General features: G+C 41.4%; 1 protein-coding gene across 4 annotated transcripts in view; it reads right to left on the bottom strand.

Moving 5' to 3' along the window:
- The window catches only part of enox2 (ecto-NOX disulfide-thiol exchanger 2), a 159,721-nt gene that overhangs the window by 70,290 nt on the left and 68,899 nt on the right, over positions 1-20,532 (bottom strand). For all 4 annotated transcript variants that reach the window (XM_053429423.1, XM_053429425.1, XM_053429421.1 and 1 more), the window contains one exon: positions 16,329-16,475. In XM_053429423.1, coding sequence (XP_053285398.1) covers positions 16,329-16,464 — 136 coding nt within the window. In that variant the 5' untranslated portion in view covers positions 16,465-16,475. The remainder of the gene's footprint in view (positions 1-16,328; positions 16,476-20,532) is intronic.

A 20,532-nucleotide genomic window follows, 5' to 3' on the forward strand; every position in this document is an offset into this window, starting at 1 on the left:
GTGCAGCAAGGTCTGAATAGAGCGACCCACTCCACACTTACTGAAAACTGCAATATTTTAGTTGTGTGTTTGACAGCTGATGAAAAGTAGAAACGCTTTCATCTTCCTCTCGGCACCAGCTGGGAGTGTGCGCTGACTGCATCCGTGAGCTCACACAAGATATTAAAAACTAAATCAAAAATAGCTGAGAGGTGAGGGGCACGAATGCATTTCTCGGATAGAGAGATTACTTTCTGTTTATCACAGTGCTTGACGTGGATGACAGGTAAGATGCATTATTTCCACTTATAAACATCTGTTCGCCAATCTCCGCCGAGAAATCAATGACACGCCTCGGCTTTTCCGCAGCGGCAGGCGACCTGTAAACAGAACAAATGCATTGTTGCTGTCGGCCTGTTTATGCAGCGCGCATCTGATTTCTTTCACGTCTTGATGAGGATTCTAAATTGCACAGACTTAACTTATTTTTTCCCAAAAGGTGCTTTTGTTACTTTCCTTCCTTATCTCCAGGAGGATTGGTGTTTTCCTTGTTTCACGCCATGTTTATAATTATTGGATTAAATTTAGGGCTGCAGGGCCGTTCAGACTTAATTAAGAGTGCGTTAGTTTTAATGAATGTTTATTTCTTTTGTATTTAATATTGAATACTTCTACTGTTGGATCAATAATTAAGCTGGTACTGTTATGAAATTGTTAATCTTGTCGATTTGATCCATATTATGAAAAATGAGAATGGGGCTTATTACCGTCGCTCTCGCATTTCTGTCACGTGCCACCATCAGACACCTGCTGACTTTTAAGACCACGTACGGGAGTCTAGCAGAAAGCGACCTCCACAGAGTCATGGAGCATCGAATGAATCATGGTCTGGTGCTCTTTCTCGTAAGGCTTTCAGGGATGGAGGTCAGTTCGGCTATTTCAATGGTTCATCTTTTCTCTAATGGAGGCATGGTTGACTAGAGGCATGACAGATACCTGCAGTGAGAGCAACATCGAGCTTATGGCGGACGAAAAACATCTGATGCGTAGAAAAACCCCTTTTCTATTCCACTGGCTTGAATCGCAGCAGCACCACAGCAGAGACAATCTCTGCGGGATAATGTGGCGTTCTCTGGCTGCACACACTTCTCCTGCACATTTACAAGAGGAGTTAACTGCCAACCCTCAATAAAATGGCTTTAAGTGGGAGCAAGGCCAAACCGGGACGCTCTCTCTTTCAACCAGGCTGTGCTGTCACTGCTCAACATCTGTGCCCATGCTACTCTGTCTATATGTTGACTCATTCATGGCTGTATTTTTATTTATGAAACATTTCTGGGCAAGCTTCCATCAAATCTCTTTTTCTCGCACACTGAGTTAATCTTCTAGACATTATATAAGATCACAGGAGAGAGAGATGAACTACAGATATCAACCCACTTAAAATCCTTGTTAAAAGGAGAATCAAATGAATATGATATCTCTAGTTAAAAGACCTTTGTAAATGCTGTGATATTTGTTAGCTGGGTCGCTTTTTCATGTTTAATCAGTTGTGTTATTCTTGGATATTTGCCCAGTGATGAGACTTTTCACCTGCAAAACAATTATTTAAAGATAACTAATCATGACCATACATACTTAGCCACATATATATGCTTAGATAAATATAGATAACATATGAGGAGGTAGATTCTTGAAACTAAAAGTTGGACGACAACTAAAAGTTATATTCATTTGAACCAAAAACTGTTTATTTTCTAATTTGGTATAAAATATCAGTAAATAGTGAAAAGGTCCTGTTCCAGTACCAGAACAAAACAAAATTTGTCAATCAATAATCAAGTTGTTGTTATTCATTTGCATTTATTGACTAATCACTTGGTCCAGTCGTGCTTCTAGTTTCACGATAGAGAGAAACTCAAACCGCTAATTGGTTATCAAAGCAGAAAACCCACAAGGTCAGTTGTTCTCTGCCCATACGACAGGCTTCTATCACACTAGGCCACAGCGCAGCCAAAGAACAGGCATCAAAAGTGTAGAGCAACTCCAGCTTTTGTTAGTATAGACAGGAAACTATAAAGACCCTTGTATGCGTACAGAGGGAGGCCCATTATACAAAGGAAGCGTGAACAGATAAGTAAAAGTGAAAGAACGGGAGTGTAAAGAAAACAACCCCCCCCAAAAGAAAACATTTCCTTCCAGTGGCTTTGACAAATGGTTCCAACACTGTTCGGGTCAATGCCATTACAACAAACCTTAATATCTAACAACCCTAATCATCTGGTATGCTGACTTCAGATTAAACCCATTAGCCCTCTTTTAAACAACACCTGAGGAGGAAGTCAAGGCAAGCATTGGCAACGTCAGAAGGCTTTAACGAAAACCGCCACCGTGTTTATATAAAAAATCTTTGTGTTAGACGTCGCTGCAGCCTCTGTGAGCTGCAGCATGAGGACTGACACTTCAAACACATGAGATTTGTTTCTACTGTAGATTCTGTGAAACTGTATTCAGGTCAGCTACCAGCTACAGCAGGATATTTCATCGCCATGCTCCATTTGAGTCGCGTCCTTTCTACCTGTCATAATTCCTTTTATCGATGCCAGCCTAGCTTTCCCCCTGTGTCACTATTGACTTCTCCATTATTCTACTTTATGTACAAATAACTCACGGACGGCAGCAACAATTAGGCCAGGGTTCCAACGGAGAATCTAAGACTCGTTTCAAAAGGTGCACATCACAGCCCGCGTCCCGAGTGGCCAACCTGTGTGTACACAGCGCGCAAAGTGTAACTAGGTAAAGACACTGTCATCCCGCTCCTCCACCCACACACCAGAAAAATATCCTCACTCGGGCGAGAGGGAGGGAGATACTAAATAAAAGAAAGGAAGTGGAATTCATTGTTAGAGAAGGAGCTTGCTTGGCATGTAATTAGACTTTAGCAGCCAGAGTACATCTGTCCTTCATAAGTGTCCTGGAGAGAAATAAGCCATTTTCAGACGTGACCTCCAGACAGTGACCGGAAAAAATTCACATATGCCTTTTCTCATATGGAGTGCACAGCAGGAGACTGTCCGAGTCAGACCGGTCACACCAACAGGACAATGTCCGGAACATTCAGGTGAGGGGGGGCACCTTGGTGGAGCATGCAGAGGGCAGGACTGACATGACGTATAAAGTCCTCCAGCAAAAAACATGTTTTTGTTTACAGCACATTGACACTGACGTCGGCTCTTCTCACCAAAAGCTCTCAAATCGCGTTGCCTTGCCAAGCTGCTATCTTTAGCGCCTATGTGTCTGACAATTTCTTTTTCTCAATTTTGTCTCCGTCAGATATCAGTAACGTCATCAACACGCCCACTCACATGGGCTCACTCATACAGCGGCAGGAGAAGTTCTGCAAAATGTGTAGAGAAACTGATCCGATATCACATTTGGAGAAAATGTCCAGAGTTCAGTGCATGTCTGAAAGTAGCTATAAAGAAAGAGAAACATATAGAGTTGTAGCAGAGGTTGTCCTCATCCGTCAGGATTCGTTATTGTATGATATAATGTTGTGTCTGTCCTGGCAGCCATTGTAAGAGAGCAGGGAAATTAGTGTCAGGATCACTGCGGTGATTAATAAGTCATTAATAGGAGGATTTGAAAGAAATTAGAAAATAAAAATAAAAAAGTAGTAAAAGAGTCAAACTATATTTCATAAAAGCTGCAAAAATGAGCATAAATATTCCAACTCTGTCAAAGATTTATTGGAAACCATTGGTAATCGCTCAAGTTATTTTCTAAGTAAAACTGTCAAAACAAAATACTAAAAATGGAACATCTTTTGATTTTAGACAGCTTGTCTAAACTTAATTTGAATAATCAGCCGGCTGGATAATGAAATAATCATGAATTGCTTCTTTAATATATGATATTTATATTAGTAAGATTACACAACTGCAAGTTCTAACTAAGATAAAAGCAGTAAGTCATAAAATGTAGCTTATCTTTAAAATGCTTAAATTTCACTTGCAGCTATATTATGAAGCCAAAACCCACACAAGTACTTCCCTTTATAGACAAGGTTTTTGTCCATAATAAAAATATCCAAAGCACCTCATATGTCCTTGCAAGAAGCTACAAGTTGTATATAAACATTTACTTTTCCGAAGTACGCTGCATTTCCCTTGACAAAAACATGTGGCTTATAAATAAAGTTTCTTCGATGGTTTGTGTTTCTTCAAACAGGAGTCAGAGAACACGGTCAGCCACAGAGCTGCTGTCCCATGACACGTTGAGGTTCAGAGCCTTCGCTCAAAAGTAATAAAAAAAAAGTCTAGCTTGTATTGTTTTTCTAAATGTGATCCCTCTTTCTGTACCACCTCTCTCATGGTTTGTATTCTGCAACACAGTATGGCTTTCAGACAAGACTACTTGACAATTGAACAGCACTGACATCATCAAACACTCTCTTGGTTGTCTATAAACAAGGAATAACATGAATTAATTACGGCTGGGAGGCATCACATGAGTATAGGCTACCTCCCGATACCCAAGGAATTCCACTCAGAAGTTCAGAGAAACGTAGATACCCCAAAACAAAAGGAAGGTATATGAACAATCAAAAAGTAGAGGGAACAACCCTGTGTACAGAGCTGAGACAGTAATTCTGTGTATTGTTTTGACCTCTCATCCTCTCGCTGGTGCAATAACTACATCAGTAATGTCTTAAATCTGTACAAGAAGCCGTTTGCAATATCTGTACCTCATGATCTGACCATGGTGATAATGAAAGCTGAACTTCAAATGGCTTTAGCTGTCGGTCCCTGCAGATTGTTTATTTCTTCACCAAGCGGCTCCAGTGACTTTAACGTGATCATAAAATGGGAAAACAGAGATGTTGAAGCATTTATCTGAGTGGGGAGTGCCATTAGTGAGAGAATACTGTATCTGGATATCAAATCGTTTGCCTCGTGTTTGTGTTATTGTTCCAGCTGACTTCTTTAGTTCAGTATTTGTTCTTCTTTTGATGCTTTTTGCAGTTACCAACATCTTTAAGTGCATTAACACCTCCCTCTGGACCAGAGAACAGGCAGCCATGATTTACAACAACAAAAAAAGATTTAAATCAGATTTTTTTACCTGCTTACAGAGGCAGCGTTTAGCTAAATGTAAATTAAAGTGCTCCTAATCTTATTTGGATTCAGAAATACTTAGAATTACACTTTAGAACAAGGGGGTGTTGAAGAAGGATGGCAAGATGATGAAGAGGAAGAGCAGAGGCAGAGGAGATGCTCAGCACTAATGTCAGGAGGTGGGAAGCAGCTGGTGTGGATCCGTTAACCTGGCTGGAAACTGAGAGTGAAGACAGGGGCGATCCAGGAGGGAGGGAGCGGCGGAGGGAGGGAGGGAGAAGTGTTGATGGAAGAGGAGAGAAGCCGTCGGTTCTCTGTGTGATGCCGGGTCGACTCTGAGAAGTGTCGCACGGCATACCAGCTACAGACATAAAAACACTTTGCCGTTGAAAATGGTGACCCGCACAATTTAACACTAGAGAACGACAGCATTTTAATTTGGGCTGTATTTCTAATGAGTTACATCGAGGCGGCTATCGTGAAAACACTGTGTTTCCTGAGTTTAACTGATGTGGAGAAGCACAGAGTCTAAATAGGGAAACACAGACTATGGTGTCATGTTATATCATATCAACACATCCAATTATAATACAGGGAGGAAGTATTATAATGTGGGCCGAAAAGTCTTCTAATACAGTTTTAATGGGTTTTAAAATACACCCGAGGTTAAACAAAATCCAAATCTCAATCATTCATAGTGGTGTATCCTAACAAATCTCACCCACTTAGACTATTATAAATAATTCATTTGGTAATCCGACCTATCAGAGAGTGGATATTACTATATCATGTTGTTATGATTATGTCTGAGACGTGTAGACATCTTGACATTCGCTAGTGGCATCAGTAATGAAAGCATCTGGGCCCTGACTTCTGTTAGATGACTTGACCTTGACGAGAGGAAACGGCAGATTCTTATTACAAGTACAAACGGATATTATAGATTTTCTGGAAACTTCAGGCTTAGTTTTGAGTTCAAAAATCTTCAAATTTAAATGGAAAGAATCGTAGAGAATAATCGATTTTTGGGGACTCTTAATACAACACTGCTTATTTGTTTAACTCCGGGCTGCAGGCCATATCCTGATTATTAAAATCAATTTAGCAAAGTTGCAGAGATAATAACACAAATGGATCAGAGGGTATTAATGGAAAGAAAACTGCTGGAGGACAGTTTTCTTGGCCTCGTCTCTGAGGCTGAAGGATAAAGAGACAACCTCGTTTACACGGCTAATTGTTTATCTTCCCTCGTTGTTGGGCCTGAATGAAGGAAACAGCGAGGGAGAAGATCCATGTGCAGGATTCTTCTTTATAACTTTGAAGGAGCAGAGGACTTAAGGCCAGGTGAAGATTTCTGTTTTGATATTAGTCCTTTTCCAGCTGGAGCCTTGCTGTGGGCCTCACCATTAGCTTTAGGGTGAGTCTACGGAGCAGAGCAGAGCACAGTGCCTTCTGGCACAGTGAATTATTTAGACCTCCCATGTCTGTAGGCTTTGTGAGATGAGGTGAAGTGGCACTGGATCCCTGACCACTGCAGCGTTGAGTGCCCAGAAGCGAGAGAGCACAATCTCAAAAATGATGGGGGCGAGAAACGGGAAAAGGTGAGAAAGGGATGAGCCTCAATTCAATTTCCTTGCTTGATAATCATCGGATCATGTAACGAGTACATAGGATCTGGGGATCTCTGCTTTCACCTGGATGAAAGACAATCGGGTACGATCCTGAAAAACTACAGACGAACACTTTTCTAAATACTCAAACAGGCTGGATATGCCAATGCAAGCACAAATCGTTATCTCTCCCCGAGGAGCAGTAGAGACAAGTGGACTGTTATGTTCCGACTGAAGCAGACGAATCCCACATGAATGAGGGGAGGTGGGCTCCATTGCAGCTTGTTATGCATTTCAATCGCTATTCTCTCAGAGAGTTCCACATACAGTGTGAAGAGGCACGCGGCTGCTCCTTTCCAAACAGACGTACTTGAAAATCACCACGTCATTAAACTTCTCGCCCCTGCTCGGCATTTCTGCATTCATGCTACTGAGATAACATTTTCATTTTTTAAACTTCAGTCTGTCCTCCTGAGTCTACCATCAATCAGCATCACCCTAAATCTTCTGTGTCAGCGCGTGGCCTCAGCGTCACAAAGACTGACATCCAGCTGTAGATCTCCCACCAGCCTCCGCACACAGCAATCAGGACATTCTGTACCATCTCTCTCCCTCTCTCTCTCTCTCACACACACACACACACACAAACACATACACACATACACACATACGTAGACACACACAGACCTCTCAGGGACAATGACATTGCCATATATCTCAATGGACTGTCATCTCTGACAGCTTAAGTAGCCCATTACATTATTTACCTTCCAACAGCTCTTGCTGCCAGTAGCGGGTCATTGACATCACATTACTTTTTTTTTCTGCTAAAATCCATTTTGTCTCCAAACGGACAATACGCCACAAAAGAGAAATTCTGGTACGAGTGATATCGGTAACATTTCTACTTCTACTTTTTTCTCATCCAGTTAACTGAAGTGTAGCTTGTTTCTGGGGGTTTTGAGCCTCTTCATAGAAAAAAGGCAGCACGTCTGAAAACCGTTCATCACGAGGAGGCTTGAGTAAAAAGACAAGAGTGTGGACCACACACGGCCAGAGGAGACCTTGTGCTGACTTAATGGTTCCAGGAATACAAACCCCTGCCACGGACAAGGTCAGTGAGGATTTCTTCACTACATAGCTGTCACCTGTAAAAAAAACAGTAGCTAACAAGAGTACAGAGAGGAAAATAGAAGGATTCTGCTCAAGTATTGTGTCATTAAAACCAGCCTGTCTATTCCAAGCTAAATTTACAGGAAAAAAAGCCAGAATATATTTAAAACTGAAACTTTTCCTTTAATTTTTCCCTTTTCATGCGAATCTGACCGAGCCAATTAGCGTCTCAGAGCGTGTGGCCTCCGATTACATAACAACTTTTGAAGGCAAAGTAGAAAAACAAAATGATTACGACTAAAAACCAAAGTTCCTCACCAGAAGCGGTGCAGATAGAAATATAAGCATATTAGTGAAGTTGAGACTACTGGCTTTCAAGAGTAGCTTACGCACAGTTTGAACTTCATGGGCCATCAAAGACTTTGACGTATAATTACACAGTTTAATGGAAATCTGTCCTGGTGCCCAGTTTGTTTAGCAGAGTTAGCCCCCAAAACTGCCTCCTCCAAGTGGATGGGACATTTGCCAAAACAAAAAATCTAAATACACATTAAATACTTTTTCTCTAAGATGGTTCCTGTCATTTAAGACAGGAACCACTATCCTGGCAAGTGTATTGGCTGGACCTCAACTCCAGGATCATTAATGTGCAAACTCTGGCTCCAACTGACGGCAAAAGATGGCAACACCCTATGTGGGATATATCAGCATAATTTTGGACACACTTATTTGCCCCAACAAGGTGATGTAGGTAGGGGTGTCTCTCTGTGTCTCTCTCTCTAAGCCTATTACAGAAATATTGCTGCTCCCTAGCTGCTCACTGATGTCACCATGTAGCATTACTTCCCTTTTGCTCATTGGCATTAACCTTTCTCCTTAAGAATCAATAGCATTGTATTTAACACCTCTGTCATGGCTCCCACTAAAGGTTAATGCACAATAGATTGGATTGGTGAGAGTGCAAATCTTCTATTTTGGCGAAACTGCTTCTATGAACGGCCCTTTGTGTTGAATGCATTTAATTGATTTTCAACACAAAAACATGAGTGATGCAACTTATTATTCCTGGCATTAAATAGGCTTCGGATGAATCCATGCACAGGTTGGAAAATGTGCCTTGTTTCTGATCACTACTCTACACTATTATTTCTGAGTCAACCATTTTGTTACAACCTATTTGGCCAAAGGCCAAGCGTTCTCCTTCAGAGAGAAAGTCCACATAAACAAAGTTGTTTGCAACTGCGGAGACACAAACGGTTTCTAGAGGAAGTCTCTATTTGACTGATGCTTGTCCTGGTGTCACATATGTCTTGTCTAATGTAACCCTATTCCTTCTAGCCGCTGACACCCTTTCATTTATTTATGGATTTATTATAGCAGATCTATTTCTGGTTAATGTTTGTACTATTACTGAGCCAGTGTGGACTGTACAGGCTGCAAGATGTTAGTTAAAAAGGAGCTGCAGGCACAGTCCTGTGTGCAGTGAGTGAAAACAACCCAGTGCCAGAGTTGACTGGACCTTTGCTTTTCACAGCTGTGGGACCTCTTTGCTCGAGGATATGAAAATCACAGTTAGCAATAAAAACTAAAATGTTTTACAGTTCCCTGTATTTAATCCTACTTGTCTTCCTTTTAATTCAAAATGTTTTTATGACGGCTTTTAAATTCTGCTGCATCTCTGAATATTTGTTTCAAACTGCTTCACGGATAAAGAGTATTGTTAGCATTGCATCAACATAACAGATGTGAGGTAGTAAAACCAAGCTTGTGCAGGTTCTAAATGACGTCTATATTCATTGAAAGAGTGGAAATGCTGCTCCACTAAAAAATAGGCTAGATTTCAAAATATCCTTCTCTTCGCCACCTGCAGCTTTAATGCAGCAGGACTTGAGGGGAAATGGGCAGCTCTGGCTGTGTTATAAAACAGATTAAAATAACACAATAAGGAAAATCCTTGCAGTGTGGCTGCTGCCCCAAGGCAACACTTTCTATGGATTTTTTAAAAGACACACACATACACACATAGTGGGTGAACCTAAACAAACCTAGAAAAATGGCAAGACCTCATCTCCAACTGAGAAGTGAACATTTTTCTAACAAAAACGATGGAATTTGATTGTGAAGAAAATAATAAACTATTCATTGCCTCAATTTTTATTTGGATGCAAAACTGTTATTTTTACAGTTGCTGGGGAAAAATACATAAACTTAGTTTCCAACCGATTTAATTTCCGTGGAGGCATTTCATGGTCATTTAAATAAAGATATCAAGTTAATCTCATGTGAATTGAGTGGATGATATGAGCAGCATCTATTTTGAGGCAGAGTGATCAGAATATCAGTTAAATGAATAATTAACACTCTGTCTAACTGGTTACTGTAAGAGCTCTTAATTATGTTTGTTGTCTGGTCTTGGTGCGGTGCTCTAATGATTATTTGTAAATGATCTATTAGCAGGGTGATATTCATTCTGGAAGAACTTGAATTCCTCACCGGCAAAATCAGACCGTCGGTTTTCTTGTTGACTCCTTTAGTTCCAAATCCATTATTGAAAGGAAATCAGAAGTGTAACGTCAACACAAAGTGAACGTGTCGCTCAGGATGTTTACACAAATGGAATATAGATGAACATGTGTAAAGACGACTGTAATGACAGAAAGCATTAGGGTCCATAAACAAGACTTGACTGTGTGATGAGTTGTGCTCCATTAGAGAACTCGCAGACCCGACAGAGGGAGACGATCAGTGTCAGACCCTGATAAGAGAATAAATCTCCAGCTGAGCTTGAACTTATACCCGGTTGCTGGAATTTAAAACCCAAGGTTCAACCCGGCAATCTGCTGTAACTGACGTCACGACTTTGGCACAGGTTTGTTATCTTAAGCTTAATTTAAAAATGCTTGATTGTGCAGCGGTCGTCTCCTCCTCACAACGGATCCATCCATCCATTATCTATACAGCGTATCCTGCAATGTTCACAAGGAGGCAGGAGCCAACTGATGAGGGGGGGGTACATCCTGGACAGGTTGCTTTTCAGAGAGACCCCGGACGAATCTTCTTGCTTTGAGACGACAGAGCCAAACACCGTCGTCTAAGGATACAAGCTCAAATTGAGTTTACCTAGATGTAACTACAGTTATATATATGTGTAACCTCTGTGGCTCCACATCACACAGTAAAAAATTGTGGTGGATATAATTAGGTGTCTAGTGTTTTGATTGTGCTGCCAGTGGGTGAAATCTCACCCGAGCAATAAACCTGTGAGCGTCTATGTCAAGAGTCTCTTTAACCTCGTGCATCCAATATACAGCTGAACACGGCTGTTTGGGTAAACCCAGTGTGAGTGGGTTGAGGAGGACAACTTGTTTTTTTCCTGAACCCAAAAACAATATCCAATCAAGTCCATGTCCTCCCTCCAGACAGAATGCCAGGTGACATGTAAATGATGAGTGAAAACTCATGTCGGAGCTATGTAAACAAGAGTTGACATGGGGTCCATTAGTGGGAGTGCAAACGTCTCATCACAGCAGAATTTATTTATACATAAAAATAAAGAATCTTTAAAAGGCACTTTCACATTATACAAGAGGCTATTTCAACTCCCTGCATTATTTAATACTTGAGGAACAAAGTTTCCCCAAGTCACCGATAAAAATAACTCGCTGCAGAGTGACGGTCTGGGATGATACAGAGAGGAAACGTGATTGTCTGCCCACCAGTAGCACAAACTATATTTACACTTTGCTCATGCTTCTTCACCTTGAGTCTTTCTGACAGGCTTTTATCTGAGAACACTAACCCACATGTTCCAGTGCTCATAGTTACAACTGTGGCTCTCAATGCTTTTTTTCCTGAGTTTTGACTGTCTTTGCTTCTCCTCATGTTGTGAAGATAAGACAACAGAAGGACACATTACACAGTATCTGTTCCTGTCGCTATAACCTGCGTGACTGTACCCACGGTTTGGTTTTGCATTACGGTGATGATATACAGTGCCTTGCATAAGTATTCACCCCCTTTGGACTTTTCTACATTTTGTCATGGTATAACCACAGATTAAAATTTATTTCATCGTGAGTTTATGTAATGGACCAACACAAAATGGTGCATCATTTGGAAGTGGGGGGAAATATTACATGGATTTCACAATTATTTACAAATAAAAATCTGAAAAGTGTTGAGTGCATATGTATTCACCCCCTTTACTGTGAAACCCCTAACAAAGATCTGGTGCGACCAATTGCATTCACAAGTCACATTTGCAAGTCACATAATTAGTAAATAGGGTCCACCTGTCTGCAATTTAATCTCAGTATAAATACACCTGTTCTGTGACGGACTCAGAGTTTGTTGGAGATCATTACTGAACAAACAGCATCATGAAGACCAAGGAGCTCACCAAACAGGTCAGGGATAAAGTTGTGGAGAATATGAAGCAGGGTTAGGTTATAAAAAAATATCCAGAGCTTTGAACATCTCTCTGAGCACCATAAAATCCATCATAAGAAAATGGAAAGAATATGGCACAACCGCAAACCTACCAAGAGGAGGCCGTCCACCCAAACTGAAGAGTCGGACAAGGAGAAAATTAATCAGAGAAGCAACCAGGAGGCCCATGGTTACTCTGGAGGAGTTGCAGAGATCCACAGCTGAGGTGGGAGAATCTGTCCACAGGACAACTATTAGTCGTCTACTCCACAAATCTGGCCTTTATGGAAGAGTGGCAAGAAGAAAGCCATTGTTGAAAGGGATCCATAAAAAATCCCATTTGGAGTTTGCCAGAAGCCATGTGGGAGACACAGCAAACATGTGGAAGAAGGTGCTCTGGTCAGATGAGACCAAAATTGAACTTTTTGGCCTCAATGCAAAATGCTATGTGTGGCGAAAACCCAACACTGCCCATCACCCTGAGCACACCATCCCAACAGTGAAACATGGTGGTGGTAGCATCATGCTGTGGGGATGCTTCTCTTCAGCAGGTACAGGGAAACTGGTCAGAATAGAGGGAAAGATGGATGGAGCCAAATACAGGGAAATCCTTGAAGAAAATCTGATGCAGTCTGCAAAAGACTTGAGACTGGGGCGGAGGTTCATCTTCCAGCAGGACAATGACCCTAAACATACAGCCAGAGCTACAAAGGAATGGTTTGGATTAAAGAATGTTAATGTCTTAAAATGGCCCAGTCAAAGCCCAGACCTCAATCCAATAGAGAATCTATGGCAAGACTTGAAGATTGCGGTTCACAGACGGTCTCCATCCATTCTGACTGAGCTTCATCTTTTTTGCCAAGAAGAATGGACAAACCTTTCCATCTCTAGATGTGCAAAGCTGGTAGAGACATACCCCAAAAGACTTGCAGCTGTAATTGCAGCGAAAGGGGGTTCTACCAAGTATTGACACAGGGGGGTGAATACTTATGCACCCAACAGATGTCAACTTTTTTGTTCTCATTATTGTTTGTGTCACAATAAAATTTATTTTGCACCTCCAAAGTACTATGCATGTTTTGTTGATCAAACGGGAAAAAGTTTATTTAAGTCTATTTGAATTCCAGTTAGTAACAGTACATAATGGGAAAAAGTCCAAGGGGGGTGAATACTTATGCAAGGCACTGTAATGACGGCTTTCAAGGCTGTCTGGGGAAATCTGATGAGCGAGATCTCATTGCTCACATTCAAATTAGAATCTAACACTTGAAAAACCTGAGTGTCTCAGGACATTTACACACTCTCTTTTCATAAATCTGCATAAATTAAGAGGAGGGGTCCATTTATTTATTGTTAAACTGCATAAAGACCTGGTTTTAACCCAGGACTCTGTACTGGTTTCTTCAGGTTGTGTGTAGTCTTGTTATTGTGGTGCTATCAAGTATCTTAAGCAATGGGGGCTTACTACTACGGGGGCTCTGGGCCAAATGAGAGCTAATGTGGGTCCATACATTTTTAGCAACCACTGGACCTGAGGCTGCTCTTTGATTTGTAGTTGCAGATTTCCCATGAGCCCCAGACACTCCCACTTTTATCTATAGGAAATAGGTATTGTTTTGTTTTTCTAATTTTGATGTGATCGGTCGACCCCGCTCTTGATATGAGAAATAGAGTTGACTGACTGGATGTGGTGTAAGTAAGGCCTTTTACTGCCCTGCCCCCCTTTACTCTTTCAAAGTGTCTGCACGGAGGAACTGTGGACAGCGACGGGGGTGCGAGACCTGAAACAACCGTCTGAAAAATGCAGACGACATGAAAGTTGCCACAGTCACTTAGACACAATGAGGCTACATTTTTGCAGTGGGCTTAGCATTGCTCAGCAGATTGTGTGTTGTGTGGTTTTTGATGAGTCTAGCTTCATAATGTTTGCCCCCCCATAAATATTATCACTAAGCGCCACTGATCTCAAGGTCAGTTTAAAGTGAGTCTTTTAGGGTTAGTCATCCCTAAAAGTGCTTCTCAAAATCCCTGTTTAACTATGGGAGTTACTGATGGCTTGTGTAATTTGTATTACTGCTCACAGAGGAAATACATTTCTGGAAATGAATGAAAATTTGTCCAAAGATCTGCAAATTTCGACTTGAGAAACAGGCTGTGATCTAAATCATCTGTCAAGCAGCTGATGTCGCAGATAAAAGGAAACGAAGATACTTTCACAGACAGCGAGCGCTGCACTGATAGACAAGCTACACTGATGTGGGATTCACAATGTATCAGGCTTTACTAATACTTCAACCTTTATTGGAGATTCCCACTCTGTATGATGACTTGATCTTAGAGATCACTTGTGTGGACATTCGGGAATTTCTCCTCCCTCGGCCGCCTGCGACTCAAGTTTAATCATCATTTAAGAGAAAATGCTCTTAAACCTCTCGTTCAAAAACCTTGACTTAAAGAGGGTTATTGTTTTTTATTATAAAACATCTCCTGGGGACAATGCTTCCATTTCCATCAGTATCACGGAGATGTTGCACCTCAGCAGGGTTGTGATGCTGCTCCGTGGCTCGAGCGATTCTTTTGACTTCATCTCAGCTCTTTAAACGGCCGAGGCGAAACTAAATCTATTCTGAACACAAGCATTTCACACTCTTCATTACAAGATACTCTGTGAACTGTATGTGCAAAATGTCTTTTAAAAAGTAACACGTATGCTTGTTGTTGTGCTACGTTGGAAAAATGGTTCCCTTTGCAAATGGTCTCAGTTTCCCAGATTACGAGGCTTCCCACATCTGAACAAATCAATGAATTGGATAGAAACAGGCTATTTATGCGACAGTCATCTGTGATGCATTATCTAATTACAGCTTGACATGGTCAGTGAATTAAAAAAATAAATTAAAGTCAATCAGAAACGTGAACTCGTCCGTGTGAAGATGTAAAGAAAAGATGGATAGTAGATTAGGGCGGTGTTAGTGGGGAGCCTTAATCCAGTCCAATTAGCATTGCCAAGAAAGGAGAGAACATGGAGCAACATCTCTCCGTCTTAAGGGCCCTCTTCTTTCTATTACTTACCAAGTGATTAATTAGTCAGTACTTCTTTAATTCTTTAATGAGAAAGTCCTTCTTTAATTTGACACATTACTAGGCAACGCATTGCTAAATCAAATTAATGTTTAATTATGCACACTCACATCTCACATACACGCTGGTGACCACAGAAACTCTCCTCTCTCTGTGTGTGTGACAGGCCAGTGTGTGTTTGTGTGTGTGTGTATGTGTGTCTGGTTGTCTGTGTGTTTGTGTGGGTGAGAAAGCTGAAGGCGTGTTGCGGTTGTGACTGACAGGTGGTGTTGGCAAGGTAACAGACAGTCAGACACATAATCTCAGCGGTGCAGTTTCCTCCTGCAGCAGCCTGACCTCCAAACCTGAGCCAGAGCCTCAGGACGAAGCAGGCTAATCAAAAACAACAAAGACTCAACTCAGCCTCTTTTTCTTTTCCACGCCGTTACCCACTCGGAGGATTACGCAACAATTCCCATCACAGTTATTTGATGCTGGCTGATGAAGGAGGGAGACGCAAGGTAGGAAATCTAGCTGTCGTAGCAAAGCTCGGCAGACGCCTGCATTTAAAATTCAACACGACTGAGGGCAAATGCTGGTGATGTGAGACCATAGCGTAATCCTGCTCCTGTGGGTCAATACTGAATATAAAGATAGACGACCTGGCTGCTCTCCAAAAATTAAGCCGAAGTATATTTATCGCCCCCTGGAGGCTGGCTGCAGTATAGGTCATAAACCACACCTACTCCATGTAAGTGGATGGGACATGAGCAAAAAAAAAAATCCGTTAAGTTTGGTTTAATGAGTTAGTTAACGCTCAAAATACAGGGTTGATCTCGCCATGTATTGGTTGGACCACAATACCGGTACAGGCTCCAGCTGTAAATGCACAAAGTGGCAGCCTTTGTATCCAGGATGTTTTTGCCTTAATTTTATGATAGTGGAAGGAAGGGGAGACACAACGTCCATCTTTAGATAGAGTCTATGATCAATATGTGTTTGTGTTAGATGTTGTCCATACCTGGAGGCAGGATGGTTCTCTTTCTCTTCTTGCTATTCTCAGCTGTGTTTTCCAGAGAAGGACACTCCGTCAGCAGTGGCCCGCTGGAACCGTTGAAGTGGAGAGGGTCGTTGCTGCCTGATGGATCAAAGGGCATGGCGTTGAGACCTGGAGGACAAAGATAACACAGAGACGCCATGTAAGAGGAAATAAAGCATAGGCTCCAGACCAGAGGGAAAAACACTGTGAAACATGAAAGAGAGAATACAACAAGTCCAGATTCACTTGCTTTTCATTCAACACTGAAAAACAATTAAACCACAGAAGCAATATTCAATAGAGGCAATAATCCGGATTGAAAATTCAGGACTTTATTAGGTCATTTGTTGATATTATTTGTATTTCTCTTCATCATCCAACGTCTCACTCCTGGACAGTTGCTCAGACAAATACAAGTATGTGTTATCTTGATGCTGTGGGAAATTCTGGCCTTTTTTTACCATCTTCTGTCCATATCATCAATTATTGGTTTATACGTAAATATTTTCCAAATTAATCCCGGAAGAAAACCATATTCTTTGCGGCTCAAATAAATGTTAACAGACAATATTTCTGAAAACCTTTATATAGAAAGTAAATACTTGGAAAATAAGTTGAAATGTTTTTTTTTTAGTCTGAATATTCTCAAAGGAGAGACTGACTTCGGCATCTTTACACAGTCACAAGCACAATTCCCTTCTCTTCCTTTTAAGGTCATTTTAACGAGCCCAAGAACTAATAATAACGAAATAATATAAAATATGGTGCAGACAAATGATATCAATCTGAACAGACGCAGTGAACTCTGACGACTTTGATGCTCCATCCAAAAATAGCACTTCTTCAAAAGCAGCATCTCATCCTCATTTGATCATTGACGTAAAAGTAGTTTGACACAGCTTGAAAGATTCAAGCTCAGATATTCTGTATAATGGGGCCAATTTATCCGACAGTTCAGTGGAAGCAAACTTTCCTCAGCAGTTAAATTATTCTCACTGTTATTCCCACAATCACAGAATCAACAGTCATGTCCTCGATATAACACTTAAATCCATAAGAGATGAAAACGTAAACAACATGCCGATTGCTCCTGAGTCCATATATGTGGCAAACAACTTAACTTGTGTTTTCTGCCTAATTACACCAGCCATTCCACCGCCTTCTAAGAGTTGTGTATTTTCTTTATAATTCAGAGCAGGTTCCTGGAGAGGCTCTGTCTACATTCATGAAAAATTCATGACACTTCTTTGTGCTCAGATTGGTTTTTCCCTCCATGGCACAACAGATCAGAAGAGCCGCATTCAGGAGTCAGAAGGACCCTCATCAGTTAGTATCAAAACTCGGACGTCTCACTTCAAAATCAACAACATCATTATTTGGCATCTGATCAATCTGATATTTAAAAGCAGATGTTCTGAAACTGAATATTTTCCCTGAGGCCTGTGCCTGCGCATGTTAATGTTTTCATGTCGGACAGGAACCAATGAGGTTATGGATTTCTGTGTCAACTAGGTCTTCACCTTTCATGAATTCAATCAATCAGCGGGAAGACTGATTACTAACTTAATAGATGCCGACATTTCCGTCTATTTACATGCTAATACATTTTCGTCCTTATGAACACGCCTGAAAACACACATCACATGACTATTCATGACTGATAAGAAGAAGCTGTTTCTGTCCGTCCAGAAAACAACGATAACCTCAGAGTATTCAAACTTGAGCAGGATCAGCAGCAAAAGTTCTCGTTTAAGATACTTGAAAACTTCAGAGTATTGAGGACAGCAGGTAGTTAGCAACAGTGATGCGTTTTTAAACTAAAACATAGAGGATAGGATGTAGCCTACAACAATCACACAAAGAAAGTAAAAGAAAAGAAAAAGATAAAAACTTAAAACTAACAAACGCCAATTTGAAAGGGGAAAATTAGGAAGCAAAAACTTCTCAGTGCAAATACTGGCTTTACTTCAAATCGTTACTCCTGTCAATCAAAACAACCCACTGTGGAAAATGGGGCCTAAATATAAATCAAACCTGTGTGTGAGAGATGTGTTTGATAAATGCAGTGGGGACAGTGTATGAGCTACAGTCAGTCCCAATAGCTCTAAACTCACATTCTCTAACTGGATTCCTGCTCAGCATCCATCAGTCACACTTCTCTACAGATGACTGCCACTATTCGAGAAAGTGAAATGCATCCATTCACTCTATCACTGTCACCAGCAACCGGCTGCAGTTTTCATATAAAGAGGCAGACTTTCCGTCATGAGAGTTCCCATGAAGAGACGCCAAGACAGACCATGGAAAAAGTGAAGCTGGCCCAGCAAACAGCTGACAGGGAAATACCACTTGACCTCACCAGTTAATGCGTTACTTTACAAGACCCAACTAACTTTTTATTTTCCTCAGAGTGGTGCATTTATCCAAAAATATACCAAAACCTTTTCTTCTAAAACAGACATTAACAAGAGAACAATACTTAAAACTAAGTGTGGTGTAAAGGTCACTGCTGCAACAGACAAAGGAGGAAGCGAGAAAAAAGAAATGTATTCCAATGAAAGGTGCCATTTGAAAACTGTGGTAGCAACATGACTGACTGCATCCTGCGCAGTTTTTGTAGGATACCTTATCTGGCTCTTGAATGATAGCATCACTACACTGTGAAAAGCATTCTGGGGCTTCAGCCTCAATGAAACAGCTTTTGGCTGCACATCGTTATTTTTTCCCCTTTTTTTTTCAGAAGCTTACTTCTCTGGATTTGAGCTTAGGAACTGATGTCAGTGTTCAGAGCCAGTAATCACACAGTTGTGGCTCGCAGCAGAAATATCTGTTGGCGTAAAAAACGAAGGGTGGGAACAGATCTCAGCGTGGAAGAGTGTATGTGTGTAGAACCTGTGTATTAAGAATTTCTTTGCTGGGTCATTGCCCCTGTCTACTGTGCCACTCATATGTCCCTAGGCTGATGGATTGCATGTTTAGGTTTCAACATCTGGCCGGAGGGAGGAGTGATGTGAGTGAGTATCACTCCCCAGGGGAGGAGGAAAACAAATACCAGGAGCCTGGGTGGAGACGGGCGGAGGCAGTGGGAAGAGAGACTCCAGAGTGAATGGAGGGAGTGTCCGATGTGTGGTTAATCTCAAAAGCCTGCACGCACAATAACTAGGGATGTGCACGTGATACAAGAATACAGAACTGTATCTGTGAGCAGGAAAACTCCCCATGATGGAGAATTTCTCTTCTTTGTGCAAAGCGGCAGTCCCACATCCACAGGGTGGTGATGAGCGCGAGTTTAATCCCCCCTACACTTGCTCCAAATGGACTATTGACTTTGATTGGTCACTTATTGACCACGAGCTTCGATTGGCTATTTGGTTTGATCACCGTCTATCACTCCCCTTTTCGTCCGGTCCAATCCAATTAGTGGTGATTGCAGCAAGAAACAACCTCCTAACTATAATTTCATTCGAGATGTCCCCTAGAGAATTTCTCCTTTGGACTCAAAACTATTTCCTCTAGTCAAAGTTTCAACTGTATCCTTTTACAGGTAGAAATGGTGCAGCGTTGATTGTACTTGTTCAATTTAAGGCATCTAAAACGCTATAAGTGCCTGTTTTAATATTTAACAGCTAGGCTGAATTATGTATACTGCAGATATATGCACTTTTAAAAGTCACCTTGGCAAGTGAGCAAGTGTTAAGCAGTTGCGAGCATGAGGGAAGCGAGTTGAGCTCACGTTCGTCACAGCCTCGTGCTCATGGGACCAGAGTTGTGCGCACGGAGCAGAAATTCTCCTCCCAAGGATACCTTTCCACTCGCAGATAGTGTTTCAGGCTCTTGTATCGTGTGCACACGCCTGGTTTTATTGTCTGCGGGTTGGGAGACTAATTAAAGGCAGTATAGATGAAATTGCTTGGAAGTGGACGACAAACTTTTTGCTCTATGGTCTCAGGATGGGATACAAGAAATATCACAAATGAAACTGACCTGATCTTACATTAAGGATGCACTAACAACATGGTCCATTGCTGGTATAGTGAGCCAGGAAAAGACGGGACCATTAGAATAGACAATGAAACTCAGTGGGTCATTAAAACTCCATTTAACCGTCTCGAATGTGAAACCAACTGGAGCATTTAGACCAAATGGAAAGTGGGGAAAAGTGTACGGCGTATTATCAATAACAAAT

This window comes from Pleuronectes platessa, chromosome 8 (genome assembly GCF_947347685.1).
Source record: "Pleuronectes platessa chromosome 8, fPlePla1.1, whole genome shotgun sequence".
Taxonomy (NCBI): Eukaryota; Metazoa; Chordata; class Actinopteri; order Pleuronectiformes; family Pleuronectidae; genus Pleuronectes; species Pleuronectes platessa.